At 41.3% G+C, this 24983-nt stretch overlaps 1 protein-coding gene across 4 annotated transcripts in view; it reads right to left on the bottom strand.

The window, feature by feature from the left end:
• LOC117462443 (guanine nucleotide exchange factor VAV3-like) overlaps window positions 1–24983 on the bottom strand; it is a 53011-nt gene that overhangs the window by 4431 nt on the left and 23597 nt on the right. For all 4 annotated transcript variants that reach the window (XM_034104681.1, XM_034104682.1, XM_034104683.1 and 1 more), the window contains 11 exons: window positions 22031–22140; window positions 19872–19973; window positions 19335–19426; window positions 18261–18283; window positions 17610–17658; window positions 15047–15177; window positions 12377–12442; window positions 12095–12129; window positions 11831–11947; window positions 7738–7825; window positions 7100–7229 (listed from right to left, as the gene is read on the bottom strand). In XM_034104681.1, coding sequence (XP_033960572.1) covers window positions 7100–7229; window positions 7738–7825; window positions 11831–11947; window positions 12095–12129; window positions 12377–12442; window positions 15047–15177; window positions 17610–17658; window positions 18261–18283; window positions 19335–19426; window positions 19872–19973; window positions 22031–22140 — 943 coding nt within the window. The remainder of the gene's footprint in view (window positions 1–7099; window positions 7230–7737; window positions 7826–11830; window positions 11948–12094; window positions 12130–12376; window positions 12443–15046; window positions 15178–17609; window positions 17659–18260; window positions 18284–19334; window positions 19427–19871; window positions 19974–22030; window positions 22141–24983) is intronic.

The following is a 24983-nucleotide window of genomic DNA, read 5'->3' as shown; positions in this document are numbered from 1 at the left end:
ATTCAGAGAATACTCAGATAAAACAAACAAAAAAATCAATTTAATTATATAAATAAAAGGTAATAAAATGAATAAATGAGAATCGTATCTGTGTTGTTGATCTGTACTATTACAGTGTTACGTTGATTTGTTTGTCCTTCTCCGACCATGCACTACGCATTTCAGTGGTTTTGTGTTAGAATAAAGCAACCAATCAGATCTTGCTCTGGGTCTCTGGGTAGAATATCCTTCAACCAAGGTATTCTACATCCTTGATAGAATGCCCTGGCCGTTGCACTGAATGAGAGCGTACATTTGGACTGACAGTTTGATCAACCAATCATATATTGATTTGTAGCCAATGGGCGTATTCTTTCAGAGTTCCCCTCGGTTGCAGGGTATTCTAGAAGGCCCGCTAGTTCACTGGCTCGAGACAGAGGATCTAGATCAGTGTTTCTCAAACTTTTTCATACCAAGGACCACTTAACCAATAAAAAAACACTCGCGGACCACCTAACTCCACAAATATCCCAAAACATATCGTTTTTCTAGAACAGATTATAAATCGCCTGGAAATGGTACAAACAAGTGGCAACATGTGTGACGAAGGTGTTGCCCTGGGCTTTCTCATGCAATAGAAAATGAAACGTAAGCTCGTTCCATTGTAGAGATATTCCCGCGAGAGTGCGGAAAACTTAAATGTATTTATTTATTTCAAATGTTACCAATATACTCACGGACCACTAGGGGGCGCTCACGGACCACTAGGGGGCGCTCACGGACCACCAGGGGTCCGCGGACCACACTTTGAGAAGCATTGATCTAGATGAATGCGACGAAGCAATTCATGCCGTTTTATTGTTTTTAACGTTGAAATGACAAGTGCAACAGGTGAAGATGAAGTTGTTGCGGAATTGTTGCGATTACCCTTTTCCAGACGACAATTCAGTGAAAAGACGGACATTATAACACCGGGGGGGGGGGGCTGCGGTGACGGGGGGTGTGTGTGTGTCTACAGAAGGTCCAGTTGTGATAGACACGGTTCGCCACTGTGCAACAACATAAAATAGTATTTCAGAGAGTACTGTGCTTCAAACTTTGTGGTAACAGTTAAGGGCCCTTCCCTACATGACAATGCCCCCCTGCACAAAGCCAGGTCCATAAAGAAATGGTTTTCCAAAGTTTGGTGGTGTGGAAGATCTGAGACCCTTCCAACACCTTTGGGAGGATCTGAAAGGATGTGTGCAAGGCCCGTCTTCTCAATTATTTGCATGAGGCCAATGCTGAGGTCCTTAAAAAAAAAGCACAGAGGGTTTTCCAGCAACATGTTTCACCAGCTCAACTTTTGCTGCACTGCAACACAGTATCACCCAGCATGGCGCTTCAGTAGCCAATCCAATGTGAAGAGTACATTTCTACTACACAGTTATCGTGTTGGCAGATACAATAATTGTCGTTGAGAGTTGTACAATCTTGTCTCAGAGTATAATCAACCTCTATGCAGTGATTTAGCTTTTGATAAGCCTTTGAAGGTCACTTTAACTGGGGTTCCTGGGTTGTATTTTGAAAACATCCCACTGGTATTTGAAGCAACATGACCCAACCAAGGCAGCCTATCTGTGTTATGTTAACATCATGGCTGCTTTCGGTGTGAACGCCCACTTATTGCCCAGCAGCTGTGGCCGACCTCACTGATGCTCTGTGGCTCAATGGAAGCGAATCCCTGCAGTTTTAAATTCTCCTGTAGAAGCTCCCTAGAAGAGTAGAAGCTGTTGTAACAGCTTATTGAACTGGATTCATACTGTAGCTTCTATAATCTCCCCCAAGTCATACTGTACAGTATACCACAGCAATAAGAACCTTTTAAGCTTCAGACCAGGCGAGCCAGAGCAACAGTATGGGGGTAAGTATACATCTGGGCACAGCACGAGGAAATGCCAAGAACATCTACACCGCAGAGCCAAAGACTTCTGCTCCCATATGAAATCCCATGTGAGCCAGCAGCCCCTCACACTCAGAAAGCCGCCTGCTGTCACCACAACAATATGGTTACATGACTTCTTCCTCTGCCCACAGGGATTAGTAAATGCAGGCCAATAGCTGTCAACTGTTTGTCTGACCAGAGTACCTGCACAGAGTATAAACAAACATATATGTGTGCATAAACATATATACAGTGCACAGTCCCTATAACTTAGGTACTGAACTAGTATGTGAGTATTTCTATTTCCTGCTACTTTGTACTACAATTCAGTGGCAAATACTTTACTTTTTAATCCATTACATTTATGCATCTGCTTTAGTTGCTGAAAAAAATATATATATATTATATTATTATAATAATTAATAATACAAAAATAGTATATTATATACCAAGGATCAAGGAGACTCAAGAGCTACACGGCATTATTTATAGCAACATAAATAAGTTCCACCTTTACCAGTGTAACAATTAAAGTGATGAACACATTAAAGGATCAATAAATATAAAGTATTATATTATCTTTTTTCTTTCTTGCTGGTACTTTTTGAACTATAAATACTTATTAATGCTAATGTTTTACTTAGAATTTTGAATACCACAGAGACTTGTTACGGAGTATTTACACTGATATTACAATTTTAATTTAGTAAAAGATCTGCATACTTAGTCCGCTGCTTTATATATATATATATATATATATATATATATATATATAAAGATGCAATGCACAAAACGTATGTCTCTTAAAGGTCCCATGTCATGGCCATTTCTACTGATCATAATTCCATTGTTGAGTTCTACTAGAATAGATTTAAATTGTGCAATTTTCCAAAGTCACATTGGTTTCTCAAACAGCATCTCTGTATAGTATGTGTATTCACCAGGTATTCACTCTCTGTCCTAAACGGCTTGTTGGAGCTCCTGCCCCCCCCCCCCCCCCCCCTCCGGGTCGGCGACACAGCGAGAACAAGCAAAGCTCATCCTGAGCACACACAAACACTCACAGCCGAAGTAAAAACAATAAGTGTGGCTTGATATTGAGTAAGAACAAGGTTATAACGCTGTGAGAATGGGTCTGCGGAGAGCATTTCTCCGCAATCCCAACTCGTCTATTACCAGCGTTCAGGGAGCTCTATGTAAGTCAATGGGACTCCCTGTTAGTTAGCCAAGGGATCCTGGTGTGTGAGGTGCTCCGCGGATTGGTCCATTTGTTGTTGATTTGGGTGTTCACACGTCACAGAACCCAGGAAGCAAACAATGGAAAAAGAGAAATCTCCAACGAGGCGTTCTGGGGCAGCATAGACAGTTCTTCTCTGTGTTAGAGTTGTACTCGCTACAGGGTGTACTTTGAGGGTGTGTGACTCTGCAGACCGTTTACATGCAGAAAAAGCTACATATCACACAAGGGGACGGGTAATAACCGGAAAAGCATGACATGGGCCCTTTAATACATTATACTGATGCAGTTTCATCTTATCAAACTAAACATCCAATAACATTTTCAATATTTCTCTATTAAATGCTGAAGATTATTCACTTGGAATCGTTTCTTAAGACCACAACATTGTAAATCTTAATAACACTGATGATTCTAAATGGTTTTCCATCACACACACACACACACACACACACACACACACACACACACACACACACACACACACACACACACACACACACACACACACACACACACACACACACACACACACACACACACACACACACACACACACACACACACACACACACACACACACACACACACACACACACACACACACACACACACACACACACACACACACACACACACACACACACACACACACACACACACACACACACACAAAGCACTCAGTCAGACTTAATTAAAGTTGCTGCTGGGATTCCTCTGAACAAATTACTCCAGAATGTTGATATTTTTCCGGTAGCTCTGCATCTTGTGATTGTTTGCTCAGGCTCGCATTCACTCAGAGTCGTCTGTTTTAAGATTCAAACCATTTTGTGTGTGCTTTTTGTTTCTGGCGTGACATCTGTCTTTCTGTGCTGCTGTTTACCCGACAGAGTACGTGTTGCCCACACTAAGTCTGTCTATGGGGGTGGACGACTTAAGGCAATAATAATCTATCCCAGAATGCACTGAGGCAATGCCGGGTCTATCCAGGCTTTCACACAGAAGGAAAGCGCGTTGATTGGCAGCGATGCACAAGCACACCTCTTGCCGAGCTGCTTTGAAGCGTGATGCGCTGGGAGAGCGTTGCTGCCAACGGAGGCAGAGGGACAAGGATGTAGCAGCATTTTACATCCGAGCAGACACAAAGGGCTAACTTTGACTTTGTTCCAGTGTCGCCTGCTTCCCTCTGCTGCAGCAACTGTGCTTGTTTACACATACGTCTCTTTAAGTTAAGACAGTTTACCTCCAGCTGCTTCCTGCTCATTTACATCTGATCATTTTTGCAAACTTTTCCCAGTTTTGTGGAAACAGGCGCAGCGCCTCAGTTGGACCAGGGGTGTCCCCCAGGTGTGTGTCCCCCAGGTGTGTGTCAGCAGGCGGCTGTCACACAGTTTCCTCCACTGCCAGCCCAAGTGAAATGTCATGTCCTGTCAGGAAAATTGTGAAGCCATCTCGGAGCTGAGCAGCGTGTGCAGGGTGACGTTTGGAGTAGCAGGCTCCTGGTGCTTGCCTGGGGCATCGGGCCCTAACTGGGACCTCCCTGCCAAGCCTGGTGAGCCGCCGACGCTCCTTTTAGTTACATCACTCTGTCTCTCCTACTCCCTTCTTTGTCTTTGTCTCTTCCTCTATCTCTCCCCCTGCCTTCCCCGCATTGTGTCTTTGTTCTACCTTATTCACACTAGCTATTACAATGCAATCTGTATTTGAATATGTGTTTATATGAAGGTGCAAAATCAAAAGAATGCATTAGATCTTAGTGGGAGGTAGTCTGGCTTGTAATGTGTACAGTTAGGCAGCGAGGAATGGTTCAACAACTTTTGTGGGTATCTTACCAGACTTATTGTCAATAAGATAAATATACCACAATAGTCAGGGATCCTTGGCTAAGCACAACAACTTACTGGAGTCTCCAGATGTAGCTGAGAAATAATTATGGAACAAAGAAATCCCATGAAATGTTGTTTTTACACTTTGTGTTATGCTGGAGGTGCAGAACACTGCCAGCTGACTCCCGGAGTTTCCAGTTTTCCACTACAATAAGATAGCATTAAAAAGCCCTATTTTTATTGCACACACAAGAGCGTGGTTTCCATCTCCTCCTCTAACTCTTGGTTAGCTTAAAGGTTTATTAACTCCACTACAAAAGCCTCCAGATGACCCTTAATTGTGCTCTTTTATTTACTCTATCCCTCCCCTTGCCATTAGCTCTCTTAGCTTTTTTCTTACATCAATATTTGTCTCACTATGTCCCAAATAGTTCTCTCTTCCTTTACCCTATCTTACTTTCTTACACCTCTTCCTCAACTCCCACCTATCCAACACTCTCCCTCTTTTCCCTACTTCTGTCAATTTCACTCGATCCACATTGCCCCCCTCTCACACTCTCTATTGCTAACCTGCCTCTTTCTCTCTCCTTCCTCTTCCTCAGGACCTTTCTCCTTCACATGCCTCCTTAGAGTGAATGAGCATCTGCGCCTGTCTCCGAGGGCCAGTAATCACGCAGGGGCCGGTCTTGTTGAATGTAAGCTCGAGTGTGAATGTATTCATGTCTGTTGAAGCCTGCAGGTTGAAATCAGAGCCTCTCACGGTCAACATTTACCTATTCAGCACAAGGTAACCGGTACTTTAGCAACCTTATCTCGGCTGCATGTTTCATTCATACACTGTGACAGCTTCTCATATTTGAGTTTAACAATAATTCTATACAACATCTTCTGTGAAAGGGATGGGGTCTTTCACATAGCATGCATAGCCTCATAACCCAAAGCCATACCTTATATAACAAAGGTTGAGTGTACATTCACAGTAATGCATCCTTGATTGTACATTTCACCATCTTTTACATCCTTAAGCACAATTAAATAAGGCATGATATATGTATGAGTCATTGTCTTCAAATGAATTCAAAGCCAATTAAAAAAAAGGTTTTACCCTTGAGAATAAAACATACATTACTGACCAACCTACATTAAGCACCGTTTGCAAGTTAGCAACACCGATAGCAAACATTTCAGAACCAAAAGTCGAGGTCCGATGTCATAAAGAGAAAATGTTGTATAAGACTTCATTGTAACGATGGAAAGTGTGAAAGAGGCTCAATCCAGCAAAACAGCAAAAGCATGTCTCCCAAGAAAAGCTGCTCTATCTTTCCACCAGTGCCGTTCCCTTGGGAATCCTGTGGCTCATTAAACTCTGCTAAATATTTCTAGCGTGTCTCAAATATCACAGATGGGACTGCCTCAGGTATTAAGACACACGGTGTCTGATAGCCAGGCAAATGCTTTCTGTCATCATAATTTCATAATGTTACGTGGCGTGGGACATCTTTCTATCGTTCTTGAAGGGAGGACATACAGTACATTAGCTGTTCTGTCGTCGGGGATATAGCAAGTAAAATACAGATTTTAGCAGTTTTCTACCCTTAGCTTGTTCTGTTGTTTATTACATTACATTACATGTAATTTGTTAGACGCTTTTATCCAAAGCGACTTACATACATGCAGTACTGTGGACAATCCCCACAGGAGCAATTTGGGGTGAAGTGTCTTGCACAACGACATGCTGACTGCAGTGGGACTCGAACTTCCCATCTCCTGATTCGAAGTTCAGCGCACTACCCACTGAGCCACAGCCTCCCCATTTATATGTAATGTAGTAGTAGTAGTAGTAGAACCTTTATTTATCAGCTATTTAAATAAATAAACTTATAATTTGTATAAGATATTTGACAGCTTAATGAGCTGTCAAATATCAGTTTCTAAAGATTGCTTTAGAAAAAGACATCCACACTGGTCTACTTCTGAGGGGAAACCCACTCGCCTCACTTTATCTGAACTGTAAACCCATCTCGACAGTTCTCAAAACAAATGCTTTAATTACTTTCAACTGTAACCCGGATCCAGATCTGAACTGGTAACTTTTCCCTGGGTCAGGGATCTGGATTATTGAAGCACACTCACCACTGCCAGCCTTGATAATGGCCTTGGGCGTGTTCCCATTGGACATCTCCCTGTAGGGGATCTGCAGAGTGGTGTCAAGACTGCTGAAACCCTCCTTTAGCGAGTGCTGCTTGTAGTATTCCACCAAGTCCTGTGTTAAACAAGCACAATATAACAAAACAAACTCTTAGTGAAGAAAACCCAATGTGAACGCAGATGCTATTGTGTGCAAATGTATAGAAATAAATGCAAAGACATGGGTGGGTAGGTTGGTCAGGAAGTAACTGCTTGTTTGATCTTAATAATAAAACAGCAGGCAGGGGAAGTGTTTATGAGTAGGGCAACTATCCGCAAAAACATGTTTTATCTACCCAATTCAAATTGAAGTACTGGGAACAAGCTAATATTAGCTATTGAGATACAATACCACAGGCAGTTGCTAACAACATGTCCGTGTAGCTGTGCAAGTGCACACACATGTAGAAATAAACCACAAGTAGACATATTTTATCATTTTACAAACAAAAGTAAACCTTTCTCTTGCATGCTGGGGGTTTATCTCAAGGGAGCAAAAGCAATGTCATGTCAAAATGATTATACTCATTAATGCTTCAGTAGTTTATAGGGCACACAAATCCATACAAAGTTAAAACCTTTACCGCCACAGTCCTGAACAGCCGGCTCTCAGCGATGTAAAAGCAGCCATCCTTAGTCAGAATCTTAATGTGCTTGACTTTATCGTTGAACCTGTGGAGGATGAATAAGACATGGGCTGCTAATCAACTATACATGCTTCCACATCAATCCAGTCTCTGTGGTGAACCATCACGAAGGTCTGACGGTCGGCTGCCATGCTGAGCAGAGCCAGCCAACTTTGTTTTACAAGAACTCCTTGGGTTTTCCCTGCTGTCAAAATCAGATCAAATTCACTCACATTAGATAATAGAAGCAGCATATGGACACAATGTAAGATGAATACTGTATACCAGAGTCTGCTGGTGACTCTTTATTCCAGCCTTAAAGGGGACATGACTTGTGAGTGGTTATTACAGACATGGGGTTCTTTCTTCGACCGGTGGGTTTCAAATCTTTTTTTTAAATAAGAGCTAAACATGTTGAGCAATTAACAAGAAAAACATGATTACAATACTTCCCTCCTTTGTTATCCCTTAAATACTGTCGGAACCAATACAACATTTGTAACAATTTATTTTTTTCAAACCCAGAAGAGGAAAAGAACACAAAAAATTAACTAAATGTATGTTTTTTTGTTTAACAAATTAACTCAAGATGAGAATCCAAGTTCAACTGCTACCATCCTGGAAACGTGAACAAGTTCCTACATTTTAAATATGGCTACCTATGAGCATAGGAAACAAATCACCCCTGGACAAAAGGGACATTGTGTCACCTATGGAGAAAATACTTTGAAATGTAAATGACTTAAAGGGAACTGTCCACTCTCAATATGTCAATGTTGTATTACATGCATTGTGTTTAGCTGTTGCTTAAATGTTGTATGATTGGTTGGTAGCTGTCACCACCAGCTTTAATAATGGGCCTTTTTAACAAACAGTTTGACTGATGGCAGTGAAAGCACAGGGTAATTAATAACAGTCATGCTTCTTCTCCACATCAGTGTATCAGACAGCCTTGTGAATGAGCCAGCAAACACATTGACAAGGCTCTGACAGCATTAATATTATAAATGACACCTTTCCTACTATCACATGTCAAAATATCCACTGTGGATTTCTTCTTATTTTGCTTTACCTTTCTGTTCATTACTTCATGTGATTGTGTTATTAAAGCACCCCATGGATGTGCTCTCTTTACCCAAGATGAGAACATGCATCACAAAGAATACCTTTAAGACATAATGTATGTGGGAGCAATAGGCCTGATACATTAAGGAAATTATGAAATAATAATATGTCATGTGAGACTCATAGCTCAGACTACCTCTTTAAAACCGCAGTGTGGTCCGACCTTAAAAATACACACACACACACACACACACACACGTCTCTTTACACGCATACTGTTCGGCGCCAGTGGGAATGTGCCATCAAGCCAGTTGCAGACACAATGCTGTCCATTGCGTGTGGCCCACATGGCGATGTGCATGTTACACCGGAGATGGATCCGTATTGTAAACCTCCCAATGCAGTGTATGAATGTGATCATGTTGCAAATCCGCAGATACATTATGACTATGGCGAGTAATACATTATTGATGTGTGTTGAGTTATATAGTGCGTAGCGCATAGAGACAGATGAGCCCTGTTGGTGAGTCGTTCCTTCCTCCTATAGGCTCCCGAGGCCACACACACACACACACACACACACACACACACACACACACACACACACACACACACACACACACACACACACACACACACACACACACACACACACACACACACACACACACACACACACACACACACACACACACACACACACACACACACACACACACACACACACACACACACACACACACACACACACACACACACACACACACACACACACACACACACACAGGAGACAGTTCCAGTTGATTAGTAGCAGTTCTCTGTATAAAAGCTCCATTATCTCAAATGGCCATCCTGATAATGATCTTAAGCAGTGAGACAGGCAATTAGGATTGGAGTGTTCAGAGACTGGCCGTGTACATCAAAGCTTTGAATGAGAGACGGTAGGAGTCCACCCAAACCAAATGGGCTGGAATGGTGTGTCACCGTCTAAATAGTCCTAACATCCGAACACCATTTCAGAGCGCACCCTCAATCGTTATAATCTCAGAGAGCCGTCATGTCAGGAGGTCTCGATTCCTTTTTATACAATTGAACAAGCTCTGATGTAGCCTTAAAGATATTCACCAGTTAAATGGCCAGTGTTGTATTTCAAAAGAGGAATACCGACACGTTCAACTGGCAGATAAAGCAGCCATTTTTTAAAGACTAAAGGGATTCAAGTTGTATCTACAATTCAAGTTGGATTCTAGCCATCTTTTGAAATATATGTCTGAGACAAAGAGTAGCAAAAGGTATGATGCAAAGCTATCAGGCTCTCCTTGAAGATATGTCTGAGCAGAGGAGACGGTGGTAAAAATGATCATCAATTCCACATCTTCACAATGCTGCATTTAGCTGCAATGTGTGGACTGAGCAGACGATCAGGGTAAACTAAAATTAACTTCAATAACGTTAAGGTATGATAATAATGAACCCTGATGCACTGACACAGGAAGAATGAATGCTCAAATGAGAATAATAGCATTCTCAATGTCCTCTAGTGTGTAGTTGTGCAGAGATGTGTGGTTTGGTTTTTCCCAGTTTAAGGGATATTTATCTACCTGTATCTCAATAAAGATGCAGATCAGTTTGTTTGATGCTCAGTCTTTAAAAAGGACAACAGCAACTAGTCTTTCAAGGAACAGACCTCATTTGCACCGGTTTTCATTTGGACTCTCTGCTGTACTAAATAGTTCCAATAGAATTACTAACAAAGAACTTATATACTAACAAAGGGCTGGCGTATCTATAGCCAGACATGCTTGGCTCTATGAAACCTGATGTACTTATATGATTCTGTTTTCTTCAAGGTTGTGTCTTCCTGGTGGAACGCACTTATTGTAAGTCGCTTTGGATAAAAGCGTCAGCTAAATGCAATGTAATGTAATGTAATGTAAAAACTCGCAACAGTCTGAATTATCCAGGGGAAATAGTAACTGAATATAATTGTACAAGTGCTAAAATAAATGTTGTGTGAACATACAGTGCCACAGTGTTAAAAAATGGCTCATTAATAATCAACAGTATCAGCACTGATGTGTGGGTGTAGGTGTGTATCCCCATCTGGCAAAGGGACTATCGATGAAAACTAGCCTTTTGGCTAATTCGAGTACTTTTACATGTTTTTAATATGTTGATTAATGTACACTGTCCCTTGTTTTAAATAAATCAATTCAATTCAATACACAATTGCTGATTCATTGTTTACTTGTAAGATACACTTGGGTTTCAAATAATTGAATTACCAAATATGAGTCGTAAGAACCGTCTCCTTCCAGGTGTTTACATGCAACAACCGTAACCAGCTACTGCTATGCTGGCAATGAGTATGTTTCCTACTTATCTAATGTTATCGCAAATTCAAAGTCCCTTTGCAGGCTTCATGTGATTTTGGCAAAACAGACATTAATCTTAATTCTGTCTCTCCATCTGGTAAGAATTACATTAATTATGTGACCGTTTATGTTTCTTAGATATTTAATTGCTCTTTTTACTACACTTTTAGTGTACAGTTTTACTATTATGTGTTTATTGTATTTGTGTAACTCTGGCACAACAATTTCCTTCGGGATAAATAAATCGTGATTCATCAGATCAGGCAAACTTGTTTCCATTCTTCATGATTATATAGTCACCGTAACTTCTTGTATTCATTGGCCAGAGTTGAACACAGCATGGCCTCATCCTGCTGCGGCACATCCACTTTTAACATTTGATGAGCTGCTTGTTTTCAGATACCGCACCACTGTTGGAGAGAGCTATCATTTGCATGTGGCCGTTTGCTCGAATGATTCTTGCCACTCGCCTCGAACAATAAGGTGTTTCCGCCAACAAGATTGCTCCTGACTGCGTGTGTTTTGTTTATTTCACCATGCTTGGTAAACTGAAGTGAGTTTAAATTGTAACTTAAATATGGAAATGGAAAACAAGCCATCATGTCACTTACTTTATACTTATGGCATATTCAGTGCATTCTTTACTCCTGTGTCGAATCAGATAGGTGCTGTTTCCTCGGTCCAGAAGCTCCACCTCCGCCTGGTATCTCTCCATCGGCCCTGCAAACCTGAAACACCCGTAAACAACTTCTGCACTCACAATGCAATCAATCATTCTAAACAGGATGAACACAGTCAATGCAATAGATCAAATAGAGTAGGAATGACTTGTAGTTGTTGCAAGAAATCTGCAGTCATTTATTGTTATCACTTACCAGGGCTGGGCCGAGTAATCGACAGGTTTTGGAACCTGGCATTGAAAAGAAGTGCTGTTATTGTGTGTTTAAATGGAGTCAATACACAGAGGTGCAGGTCATTTGTTGTAATGTGATATTCAAGCCACATCTAATGGCTAAAATCAGTCTTCCAGAGCGAAAAAGTGCAATTGGAAAGCCTTACATTTCAGTACCAAGACATCAATAGTAGCCATTATCCACTGAATGCATTGTAATCACACTCAGTGTGTCTTATTGATCATGAAAAAGATGCACACTTACACATGGGCATGGCCTCACAGCGTCACTTGGAAAGAAGCCAATCTTGCTTGTTGCCAGGATTCTCCCCTGCAAAGGCAACTGGCTGTTAATCACATTATATTTGTCTGGAAGCAACTACCCCTCTCCCTCTCGCTGCCTTGTTCTCTTCCCCTCCCACACTAGCTTCAATAAATCCTCAGCAATTAGCACACAACAAGCGGTGCATCTAATTTGCAGCCCAAGTTAATTATGGTTCAAACTCTGCCGGCAGTTAGATGTGTACTACATCAAAACAAGAGCCTCGTTTAACACTAAATAATGGATCTTATTCGGGTCTTTGAATACCCAAACAGCGCAAGCTCTTTGTTTGAACTAAAGACTAACAATTGTATTTGAGCTAACCTGCTTCAAGCACAACATAAGCTTTATCTGGAAATCAGTAATTCCTTCAACAAACAGTGTAGACTTAATAAACCACTTTGTTTAAGCTAATTACTTAATTTGTAATACAAACAGGCGGCTACAGATGTTCAGTTTATTTGTATAACCTTAGTACTCTATCATGTACACTACCTGGAAGACAGTAATATGCATATACAGTATATCAACATTAAATTACAGATAATTGGAGTTTCCAGTTCTGAGTTTGAGGTCAATTTGAAGTCCTTTGAGTGAATCTGAGAAGACAGTGAGTGTTGAGGGCATGTGGAGCCCCTCGTTCAGCTTCCTGCCCTGCATGCTTTCCTCCTCCTCACTCTTCTTTATTAGAGTATGAAATGCTTTTTGGGACCGTGCAAGCCCCGGCAGTAACTAGATTGGAAAGTAACTCTCTACCCATCTCAATGATTCATTCTGTGTAATAACATTTCATCAAAGCTTTTTTGAAAGCCCCTCTCTATTTGTTATGCCTTCGATAAGCGTATGATAAAGATTAAACGTATTACTCTGTTGGCATAAACAGGCAGCAGCCAACGGATCAAATGAAATTACAGTGATTGATTGTATTGTTCTGCCAGTGGGACGGGGGATAATTGCCTCCTGGGTAACAGGGGATATGAATTCTCAATGTTCTGTAATTCCATCCTCTGGCGCCACTGGGGACGCTGACGATTAAAGGAGCCCTGTGGACATTTCACTGTAAACAAAGAGGGTTTCCTTTGGATTCAGTGTTTCCCACCTAAAAGCATCGTGTGTGACCGCAACACCCTTACACACGTGTTGAGAACTCTTGCAAAGTCTTTCATTCATGCTTTGAAACTTCTATTTTTTATATTTTAATCCTTTTTTCTCTTTGTATACTGAATCCTACATTTTCTGGCTTATTACTGCCACCATCTATTGATATGCTACCGCCCTGTAAAAAAAGTAAAACCACAGGCTACAAACCACAAAATAGAATGAAACAGATAACATATGAATTATTATAATAATAATAATAAAATAATATTAAAATAATAATAATAGATGTAATGTATATAGCACTTAAAGACACTTCAATATTGATTGATATAGCGACTTATTAAAGTAAATGTGTGGATTGGAGACAAAGTCAGTTTCTATTAGCATTGCTGTCCAATAGCCTTGCAGATGTGATGTATAATTGAATCCATTCACTGATTTGCAAAGCCAGAACAATTAGCTAATTGGATCTGACTTTTTGGTGGTGGGCCTTGTTGCAGTATCATTATGCACCCTACTGGAATAGACACAAATGTGTATTATCATTTAATTCCTTTAATTATCCCCTCCAGCATGCATTGTTGCCATGGCAGCAAAGAATGCAGTGCCATCAGGTCTGCAGCGTGACATTCAGCGAGTCGTTCTTCCGGCTTACAAGAAGTCTCCTGGCAATCATGTCCTCTCCATCCACCTTGTGCTCTGCCACGACAGAGAGAAACATGGAGAATCGGGAATCTGGCCAAGCGCCAAATCCCAGCCGTGCCGTTGGCAAAGGCTGCAGTCTGATTGGAGCAGCACCAACATGAGGATGAGGCTTTAATGCAGCCGTAAAGCACAGTGAGAAACAGCTAGGGAGTCTGCCGGAAGACCCCAGATAAATCGCCCCATCCTTTCAAAAATAGATAAGGTCAAACGCTGTCAACCTTTGGCTGACCTCGTGAGATGGTTGCTAAATGGGCCTGTACTTGAGGTGGTGCACCGACCATTAAAACGTCCTCCAGAGACTCCCGTGTCCGCTGTTTTATCGTCTCTCTGTGGCACTCAATTAATCAACTGAAGCCACTAATTGGTTAGATCATCTGATGGAGGCTGTGATTCAATCCGAGGAGTGAAAGGACAGACAGATATCCTACTTTTAATGTAACTGGGGTTCTGCGGAGTTCAAACAGATATTTCCACTCATTAACGCTGACCTCATCATTTTGTCATGTTTATGGCTCACCTGACGAGACACAGAATGTGATAAAACAACCTCGATATAATGTGTGATCTATAAACAATAACGGCCAAAGGAGATAAATTGTTGATGTCACCCCGTTAGTTTCAAAGCTTTTATCGGATAGAAGGACGAGCAGCGGGTAAGAGGGAAACGGTGACATGCGGCACGGCTTCAAACCCGTGACACTGCAAAGACGTTGCGTGCACTGAGCCAAGCCGGTGAGCCGTGACATGCCGTCTTTTCAGAGTCACAGATGTTCAGATAAAAACGAAGATGAGCCGAGTGACACCGACCTGCCACCAGGTGCTGTGCAGGTCGGCAAACATCAGTTCAATGACATCCCCCGCATGGATGCTTAGTGGGGGCCCACACTGCGGATAGGGGATGCCACTGTAGTCTCTGATCACAACCATCCTGGGTAAACCTGGCAGACGGGGAACACAAACACATGCACACTCAACTTTTTAAACATTTATCGGAGAGTCTAATGCAGAGGAAGATACAGCAGGGGCAAGATAAATAATATCGTGTAGCATGAAGGAGTCTAAGAAGGTCTTGGTCATACATAGTCACAGTATTTTGTATCTATTACATGTATGTAATAGTTCAAAGATACTGTTAATGTGTCCAACAAAGAGATTGAAAATGAGTTACACTGTACTGTATGTTAATTTCTTCTTAACTAAAAATGTGATTTTAATGCTTTTACGTCTATTAGGAACTATTATTTGCAATAGAGCCCACTGGAACTAAGTCTATACGAACCATTGTTCATATAGACTTAGTTCCAGTGGGCTCTATTGCAAATAATAGTTTGATGAATTTCCTGTTACTTTTACTTATAATAATAATCCTTATATTTATTATAGCACTTTTATCAAAGACTCTCAAAGCGCTTTACAAATACACATTACACATACAGATCATACATGTAATGGTCATGTGGACAATACCCACAGGAGCAAATTCGGGTGAAGTGTCTGGCCCAAGGACACAACGGCCTGACGCAGTGGGGCGGGAGCGGGTTTCGAACTGGAGTTCCCCAACACCCACTTGATCTGATGATCAAACGCACAGACCACTGCGCCACCCGTACTTGACTTCTATCATTCTTCTTAGTCACAACAGTAACATCTCGCTCTTGAGTACATTTCTATTTAACTGCAGCAAGCTGAAGTGAGCAAAAACATGATGTTTGGATCCTGATAAGTTGCCATCTAATTGCAGATTTTCAGATAACTAAGAACGACTACGTACATGTTCCGTGACACACTGCATTTTACTGAGCAGAAATCTCCGAGGCATGACTAACCGGGTGATAACCTATTGTTGTTCTTGTTTTAATACAAAAGTATGTATTTTACACATTTTCCTAAAAGTGTCAGCATATTATCCCTCACAGGTACATACATGTGACTTCCTGACAGTCATTTTGATTGAACCACCACAATGGAACAATCCAAAAGACAGGGATTGACTCTCACAGGGAAATGCATCTCTTTGGTTCGTGTACGGCGCAGCACTGCAGCTCCAATCTTTCTCCTCGGCATGGCAGACCAACACAGCCACAAGCATCCAGCTAAGGCTAAGACTAAACGCCCCTGCCAACTTTAAAGACACAGCCACTTACTCTCCACAGACTCACACATCTAGCCCCCTCAGACACATCTCCCCTCCAGCCGTGGCTCCCCCTGCAAACCAGCCCGAGGAAACTATTAGCTGCCGGTGACCTCAGATGAATGGAATAGCTCAAATTCATGTTTTTAATAAGAACAATAAGCAAGGCTGTCTTTCTAATAAAGCCCCTTATGGAAATTGATTTATCACAAAGGCACAGCTCAGCAGTTGAGGCCGAGCCATATAGACAGCTGGAAGTGCTTTTCCGCCAGCGTTTCTCCTGCAGGAGTCCTCGTAATGATTCCACCCACTCCAATTCATCTCAATGCCGTCTCGGGTGTAGGCATCACAGCATGCGACGAGAAAAGACTTTTGTTGTGCATTGCTTAAGGATCCCTTCTACATCCTTTTATTCATTGGTTATTCTTACTCAAATATATGTGTCAACATAGAAACTGCTGTTGCTCTCCTTTAAACCCATTTTGTGAGCATGGGAGATTCACATCCTTGCATTTCCAAGAAGAATACGTTGAGCAATATTTGATAAATAATGTGAGGTTTTGTGGGTTTGATACCATCTAGAGCAGGGGTGTCAAACTCAATTTCATCGCGGGCCACATTAACATTATGGTTGCACTCAAAGGGCCGTTTGTAACTTTAAGACTATATAAAAATACAATATTTAATATATATAAAATAACGTATTATATTACATGAATGCCTCTGAATTGGATTATTATCGGATAGGGTAATAACTTCATAATTAACTACGTCTGAAAGAAGAAGTCTAGGGGAAATAATTGCAAGTCTTTTCAGTGAGAACGTCAAAAAATGATTTAAAAAGAAAAGCCAAATTCTGGAGAGGAAAAAAAAAGTGACATTTTGAAAAAAAGTCAAATTCTGAGAAAAATGCAACATTTGAGATGCATTGTGGGACATGTAGTTTATGGGCAACGTGCTTCTGTAAATCGCCATGTAACCGTATAATAAACATATATTCTTTGCACGTTCTTGTGGGGCCACAGAAAATGAAGTCGCGGGCCGGATTTGGCCCCCGGGCCTTGAGTTTGACCCCTCTGATCTAGAGGGTAAGCTATAATCTTTTTCCTTCAGGTCTAACCTTGGCCTCTGACTAACCTTGTCATTGTCCTCCTGTTTGTTGTGTCTGAATTGAGAAACAGCTTAAGACGGTACCATGTAATCAGGTTCATAGAGGCAGAGTTCATGAGCCATACTGACCTGAGTTTGGTGGTGTTGGGATGTCCTGTTGTTGGGGAGAGGAAGTACCCTAAGCAAAACGGAAAAAAAGAAATAAAAGGAAGGAAGAAATATGGAGAGAGAAATAGACTGGCCATTCAATGAGTCACACTTTTAAAAACAATTATCTGTGAGTGTTTACTCTTTGGATGTTTGGTCTAACTATTTTACATAAAAGAGTCAAATGAAGGAAGTCTGTTTCTGAGCTTTTTGTCTTTGTCGGAAGTTATATATGAAAATATTATCCACAAACCACCTGGATATCATGGACTGAACAGTCTTTAAATTAGCTGTCACAAATTACAATAACAGGGTTTTAAAGGTACAAGCCCTCATAATGTTATGACACAGAAAAAGTAATAAATATACTTTTTGAGAGTTTAATTATGGTTTATAGTTTTATTTTACCTAAGATCCATTATATTTTCGATTCAAAGTGAAGTGACAACAAACATTAACTTATTCTTAACCCACAGAGCAGCAGCAGTAGATCTTATTGGGCATCTGTTATGAGTTGACAGGAGTTTGGCCAATCAGAACTCCACATGTATTGGTGAATATTATCTTATCTGCTATGTTTTGCTTCACTAAGTACATAGGCGTAAGTTATGAAGAAAAACAGTAGAAACTTACCTTGGGCTTCAGCTTGGTGGAATCTGCAGTCAGGTGAGAGACAAACGAAGTGAGAAGAATACAATATGAGAGGGTGGTCGCTTCCTGACATACAACCTCAACTGTCAACCTCTGCTGGCCCTCATCACGCCCCAGAATACATAAAGACCACCGTGCTGCTGCTCCAGAAAAGCATGTCAAAGGCCTGAGCTGCCTTCAGCTGTCGGTGAGGGTAATGTACCTGCCTACAGCCCCACACTGGTGACAAAGAGCTGAAGCTTCACACGGGAGTAAGATGCAACAATGGCTATATATAACGTCATAGGTAGTGCAGTTTTTCTAAAAACACTATTTTAATTTTCTTTGAAGAGGGAAAAGGTATGTTTGAGAAGCAATGTGGGCATGGGGAAGGCTAAGTAAGAGAAGATCAAGGGGTTATATATTCAAAAGCATGGAGACTATGAATATTTACAACAAATGCCATAGCATGCCAGCTGTTAGATAAGATGTGTACAAGGTTGGCAATCTGGCATCTGTGCGCGCGTGTGTGTGTGTGTGTGTGTGTGTGTGTGTGTGTGTGTGTGTGTGTGTGTGTGTGTGTGTGTGTGTGTGTGTGTGTGTGTGTGTGTGTGTGTGTGTGTGTGTGTGTGTGTGTGTGTGTGTGTGTGTGTGTGTGTGTGTGTGTGTGTGTGTGTGTGTGTGTGTGTGTGTGTGTGTGTGTGTGTGTGTGTGTGTGTGTGTGTGTGTGTGTGTGTGTGTGTGTGTGTGTGTGTGTGTGTGTGTGTGTGTGTGTGTGTGTGTGTGTGTGTGTGTGTGTGTGTGTGTGTGTGTGTGTGTGTGTGTGTGTGTGTGTGTGTGTGTGTGTGTGTGTGTGTGTGTGTGTGTGTGTGTGTGTGTGTGTACTTGATCCATTTAACGACAAACTGCCTCTTGGATTTAGGTATTTTGTATGCGGAAAATTAGTCGCTAAAGGGAACTTTCCCGAACAATTAGGAAATGATTTCAGTGGTGTTCACAATAAGTTTAAAGGGACCAAAGTGTTAACAAGTGAAACACAATACATTTCGTTGTTCTTCATTGTGACTTCCCTCTCACCTGTTCTCCCGCAGATTCCCAGTCGTCCCAGGCACTCCTTATGAGCCCCCAGCCCACATTTAACACAGAGATAACCCTGGTTAAAGATGCCCCTGCAAAACAAACACCGGACATACTTCATGTATAACTGCCTCTTTAAGAGAGGCAATGTGACATTTCCGGTTTCTTTCAAATTGTCCAGGGAAGACAAAAATATACAAGAAATGTCCTTTAGCTTTCAAAAACCATAAAACAGATACTGTTTGCTGAAAACGTAGACAGCAGTCCGCAGTTATCTCAGTGCCAGTAAGCTGTTTCCAGTTAAGAGAGAGGATACATTAAAAAACAAAAAATGTTGAAGACTGAAACAAAAAATGTCATGGTGTGTCTTTCATACGTTCAATAAAGTATAACATATTTGAAAGTGAATTTGAATAGTGCAACAACACATGATGACTTGCCAACATAGGACAATTAGTGTAGTTACAGTTCATGTTCACCCTTTACAGCGGTGGTTTACAAGGACTTCTGATCAAGAGCATACAGTAAACATATTACCTGAGCAAGAGGTGACAGAAACTACAGGAAGTGATTCTCTCAAAGGTGTGCATCTTGAACTGGTGGGAGTTGTGGTTCGCTTTCTCAGGGCGAATATTTGATCTAGGAGAGGGAATAAGAACAAAACATTGTTAAATCAAAACAAGAGTCTATAATCATACTATGGTAAATGGATTGACATTTGCTTTGGTGTATGAATGCATAACAAATACTTAGAGCAAAACAGTCAAATTCAAAATAAAAGCAGGTAAGAACATAAAGAAAGAAAAAATTAAATTTGATCAGTGGTATTTTTGTAAAAAATTATCCAAGGAATAAGAAAAGATCACAGTTTGAAGAATAAAAAGAATATGTACAGTAGTGCGCGGAAAAATCTGTGCGTTATTGTAACTGATATTTACAGATTTTAAGATATTAATGTAACTTCTATGGGAGTAGAGGGTATAAGAGTGGTGCGCGGTTGTGTTGATGACAAGCAGGGGAAATGTTTACCATGTTTACCATCTTAAAAACATCAGGGGGGAAGATAATGGCACTGCAGGAAAACGTAGGGGATTCCCAAAGTCATTAGGATGTATGGAAAGAATCCTATCCAACCTATCCAATGTGTGTTGAGATATTTCAGTCAAGCCCTGAAAATTACTGTGTTTCTCGAGAACAACTTTCTTTCATTTAACTCAATTAACAAAACATTCTTAATTATTTCCTCCTCAACTGAACAAAACAAATGTGTTGTGGCAAAAACAATTAGCAATTTGTTCCTTCAACCGACTGAAGTAAAAGCAATGTTCCCCCAATGCATCTTTACGTGTATGAAGAGGACTTGGCCCAGATAAATCAAAGTTTGAGCTGCATGTGTTCAGAAGTGAGAGGGGAAACATGCATTCGCAAATAAGCACCCTTCCTGGAACATGAACAAACACGACTGAAAAAAACCCTCTTATTGGTTGAATACACCCAGAAGCCACTTAAACTGAGTGCTGCTATAAGTGGCTCCTTCATCAGCAGCCCATACAGGTTCAATGTTCCCTTTCTGAAAAGACCCCTACTGGGGTCCTTATCCCACACACACACACACACACACACACACACACACACACACACACACACACACACACACACACACACACACACACACACACACACACACACACACACACACACACACACACACACACACACACACACACACACACACACACACACACACACACACACACACACACACACACACACACACACACACACACACACACACACACACACACTTCAGTTTTCTGACACAAACCCTGTATCTGCAGAAAACTGTTTCAGGGGGTGTCAAATTGTTATTTGTTCTTAAAATTGTAATAATTACATGTTTTTTTCGATGTTTTCAGCCGGCGTTAAGGGCCAGGTGGCTGTGTAGGGTAATGCATTTGTACTGCAAGTTCAAGTAAGAGAAATAAATACTTTGAAGTAAAGTAATTAGCACATTTTAGTGGGTGATAAATGGTAATTGAGAGGGATAATCTTTGTATGAGTCTCTTCATTGTTTTGAAGTCAAAGGCTTCATAACAATACCTTTAAATTGCACATTGATTAATCTACCTCCTACACACTGCATTGTTGTGTGCATATATCAAGTGTAATCCGAAATTGTGTTCTGCAAGGCCATAGCAGATAGTCAGCATGCATTTCAGAAATATTGTATGCACACATATCCGACCCAAACACAAAACCATTTGTCAGATTGGAATGTCAAAACAACACTGAATAATCCTGAATCAACATCACAAAGGATGCAGACGGCATTCTGCCCGAGAAAAATCCTCCCGCTGTTACAAAATAATACAAAAGATATACCTCCATAAAGCGCTGATTTGAAGAGGCATCGAGTCGGAGTGACGTCTTTGTAGTTTTGCAGCTCTTTGGCAGAGTTTATGTGTACTGCCAGGGTGTGTGTGTGTGTGTGTGTGTTATCATGCTGTCAGCAGTGTGTGTTTGATTACAGCAAAGACCTGATCAAACACTGCACATGAGTCAACACCTCTCTCTCGGCCTTGGAATACCATGCATGCGAATGACAAAACAACACACACAGCTTTTTTTCCAGTGACATACATACAATGGTCTACTGTGGTGTGTCCTGACTGGTATTCACGCCTCCCTGTACTTACATGGCCATTTCAAACTGATCCAGCCACTTCTTCTTTAGTTCTCTGGTCTTGAAGAAGAGTTCAAAGCCTGTGTGCCCCTGCTGGTGAGTCACGTAGAACCCGTAGCACCACTGGAGAGGACAGAAGGAAAACATGTTCTCATGAAGGCATACGTACGTACATTTGCAAATGGATGTGCATAGAAAGGAAATGTAATGGTTATCTGTAATGATTATCTAACAGAGTGTACACTTTAAATGATGACTGGCTCAAAAGTACAATGTGAGTTAAACATGGGTGTTTCTCCTTTAAGAGTTTTATGGTTTTTATTTGTATTTGTTTGATAAATCTCAGAAACCCATGAATAGATAGGATGTGTTTGTAGGTATAGAGAGCGTGATACTCTGAGACTGGCAGTTACATAAATATGTGCGCTGTTTCCAATACCTAAGAAGCATACAGTAAAGAGATACATTCAACTTGTGTGGCTGTTCAAAAATGGTAAATATGTTTTAAAAAACGACCTGGAAACACAAGTGTAATCGAGGGTTGATGTAATGGGCTGGCGTACCACCATTAATGCCGTCTTCAATGATTTGGTGCCACTGGGCTCAAAGATCAACCAAGGATGCCGTTATATTTTGTCATTGTGAAGAGAGCAGCAGCAAGAGCAGTTTAACCAACGCTTGCCCAAAGAGGACTTACACTGTGATGACAGAAAGGCAGTCTCCTAATCTGCCTCAAAGGAACCAAAGACGCTTTTTCATCTTTCTTTTCCAAACACAACTTAGATTTAGAAACACCATCAAAACTCTTAAACCACAGTTGCAAAAGTCCTCGCATAAAAGAATTCTGGGAGTAAAACATAACTATTGATTGCTTGTTTTCTCTTTAGCCACCCAGTCCCAGCTTGGACCACCAAATAAATACCACGAGTGAAACACTCACCGCGTTAAACGCGTTAAACGCGTTAAACGCCATATTTGGGAACAATTTGAAATCAATTCCCAAGCCTCTTAGTTTTGGCCACCCTAATCTGTTGCAGCTTGCTGTGTCATACCTAATAAGAGGAAAAGTGGTCCAGGTTTACCCGGCAGTGATTGGCCAGCCTGGCAAAGTCCTGAGAGTTAAGGGCTCAGCTGAGTGTTAAATCATTGATGACTGTGTGTGTGCTCAGCGACGCCACAATCACACTCTGAAGTTTCATTTAGTAGAAAATGATATAGAGATATAAGCAGCCTTGGAGGTCTACACACATTCATCACCCGATATTAGCATATCTGTCCTGCGGTCGGTGTGTGTGTGTGTGTGTGTGTGTGTGTGTGTGTGTGTGTGTGTGTGTGTGTGTGTGTGTGTGTGTGTGTGTGTGTGTGTGTGTGTGTGTGTGTGTGTGTGTGTGTGTGTGTGTGTGTGTGTGTGTGTGTGTGTGTGTGTGTGTGTGTGTGTGTGTGTGTGTGTGTGTGTGTGTGTGTGTGTGTGTGTGTGTGTGTGTGTGTGTGTGTGTGTGTGTGTGTGTGTGTGTGTGTGTGTGTGTGTGTGTGTGTGTGTGTGTGTGTGTGTGTGTGTGTGTGTGTGTGTGTGTGTGTGTGTGTGTGTGTGTGTGTGTGTGTGTGTGTGTGTGTGTGTGTGTGTGTGTGTGTGTGTGTGTGTGTGTGTGTGTGTGTGTGTGTGTGTGTGTGTGTGTGTGTGTGTGTGTGTGTGTGTGTGTGTGTGTGTGTGTGTGTGTGTCTCTTCTCTGTGTTTCTGCGTCTCGTTACCAGTTAAGTCTTAGACCTGTCTGGCAAAATATTGGAAATTGAACAGGATGAAAATAAAGTCATTATATGTTTAGAACAAGATTATTTGTTTCTAAAACCCGGTATAATGCTAACCACACACATAACACTCAGAACCACATCAGGACCATGACCATAGTTGTTAAATACCAATCACTGCCAGACACATGTCCCACACAAACATACAACACCCAATCACACTAGCATTGCACAATGCAGTGAATGAGGATGATAATGGAGTTAAAAAAACAGAACCATTCCACTCTGGCAAGCTGTCAGTTTCACATTAGCAATCAGCACCGGAGTGAGAAGACACCATCTGTGGGCAGACATCAACAAGACATCAACAAGTCCCCTTCACTGCGATAACGTTCCCACAGGGCAGAAAATAGCATACTCTGTACCAACTGCGTGTGGTCACCGACCCTACACCAGCAAGGGAGAGAAGCACTCTCACATGGCATCCAACATCTCTCACGTTATGGTTTTGGTTCAGTTGTTTAAAGCTGGATTACAGAAAAATTACCAGAACAGGGATGTCCAAACTTTTTGAATCGGCCCTCAGCAAATTCAAAAAGTATAATGGGATGCAGCCCCCAAATGAAAATTGAGCTTGTCTTGTACTTCTTAAATACATCTGTAAACATATATCACACAGTAGTAGTCATGTGTTAATAAACCCACTTTCAGTCAAGTAAATCTAAGTTGATAAGAAAAACGCCCAATAACTTATTTACATAACAACCTGGAAATATACCCTTCCTATTATATTCCTCTGATAAACAATCTAAGGCTTCTGTTTCAAGGAATGAGCTGCTAACACAATACATGAAACCCTATGGGAAGCTGTGATGTAGGCTGCTGTATCAAGGATACTTTACTTAGATGTTGCTAACTTATAACTTCTCTTGTGAGGCAATAAACCTCACCTCTAGTGAGCGGCCCAGCCCTTCGAATATCTTTCTGTATGTGGCCCTCGGTGAAAAAAGTTTGGACACCCCTGATGTAGGAGAAGCCCTCAAGTTTTGGAGAGTCACAGGGTGGATAACCAAATTATGTTTCACTCATGGAAACGGCCTTGGTGGAGGTCTGCTCTCTCCAAGTGCCCTTCTAGTTTAAGTTATTAAATCTAGATGGCGGACAGAGGTTGAATTGTAACATTTCCATAGAGTGGTTTACTGATGTAGACCTTAATATAA

The sequence above is a fragment of the Pseudochaenichthys georgianus genome, chromosome 17 (genome assembly GCF_902827115.2).
Source record: "Pseudochaenichthys georgianus chromosome 17, fPseGeo1.2, whole genome shotgun sequence".
Classification (NCBI taxonomy): domain Eukaryota; kingdom Metazoa; phylum Chordata; class Actinopteri; order Perciformes; family Channichthyidae; genus Pseudochaenichthys; species Pseudochaenichthys georgianus.
This window is presented reverse-complemented; position numbering and strand designations above follow the sequence as displayed.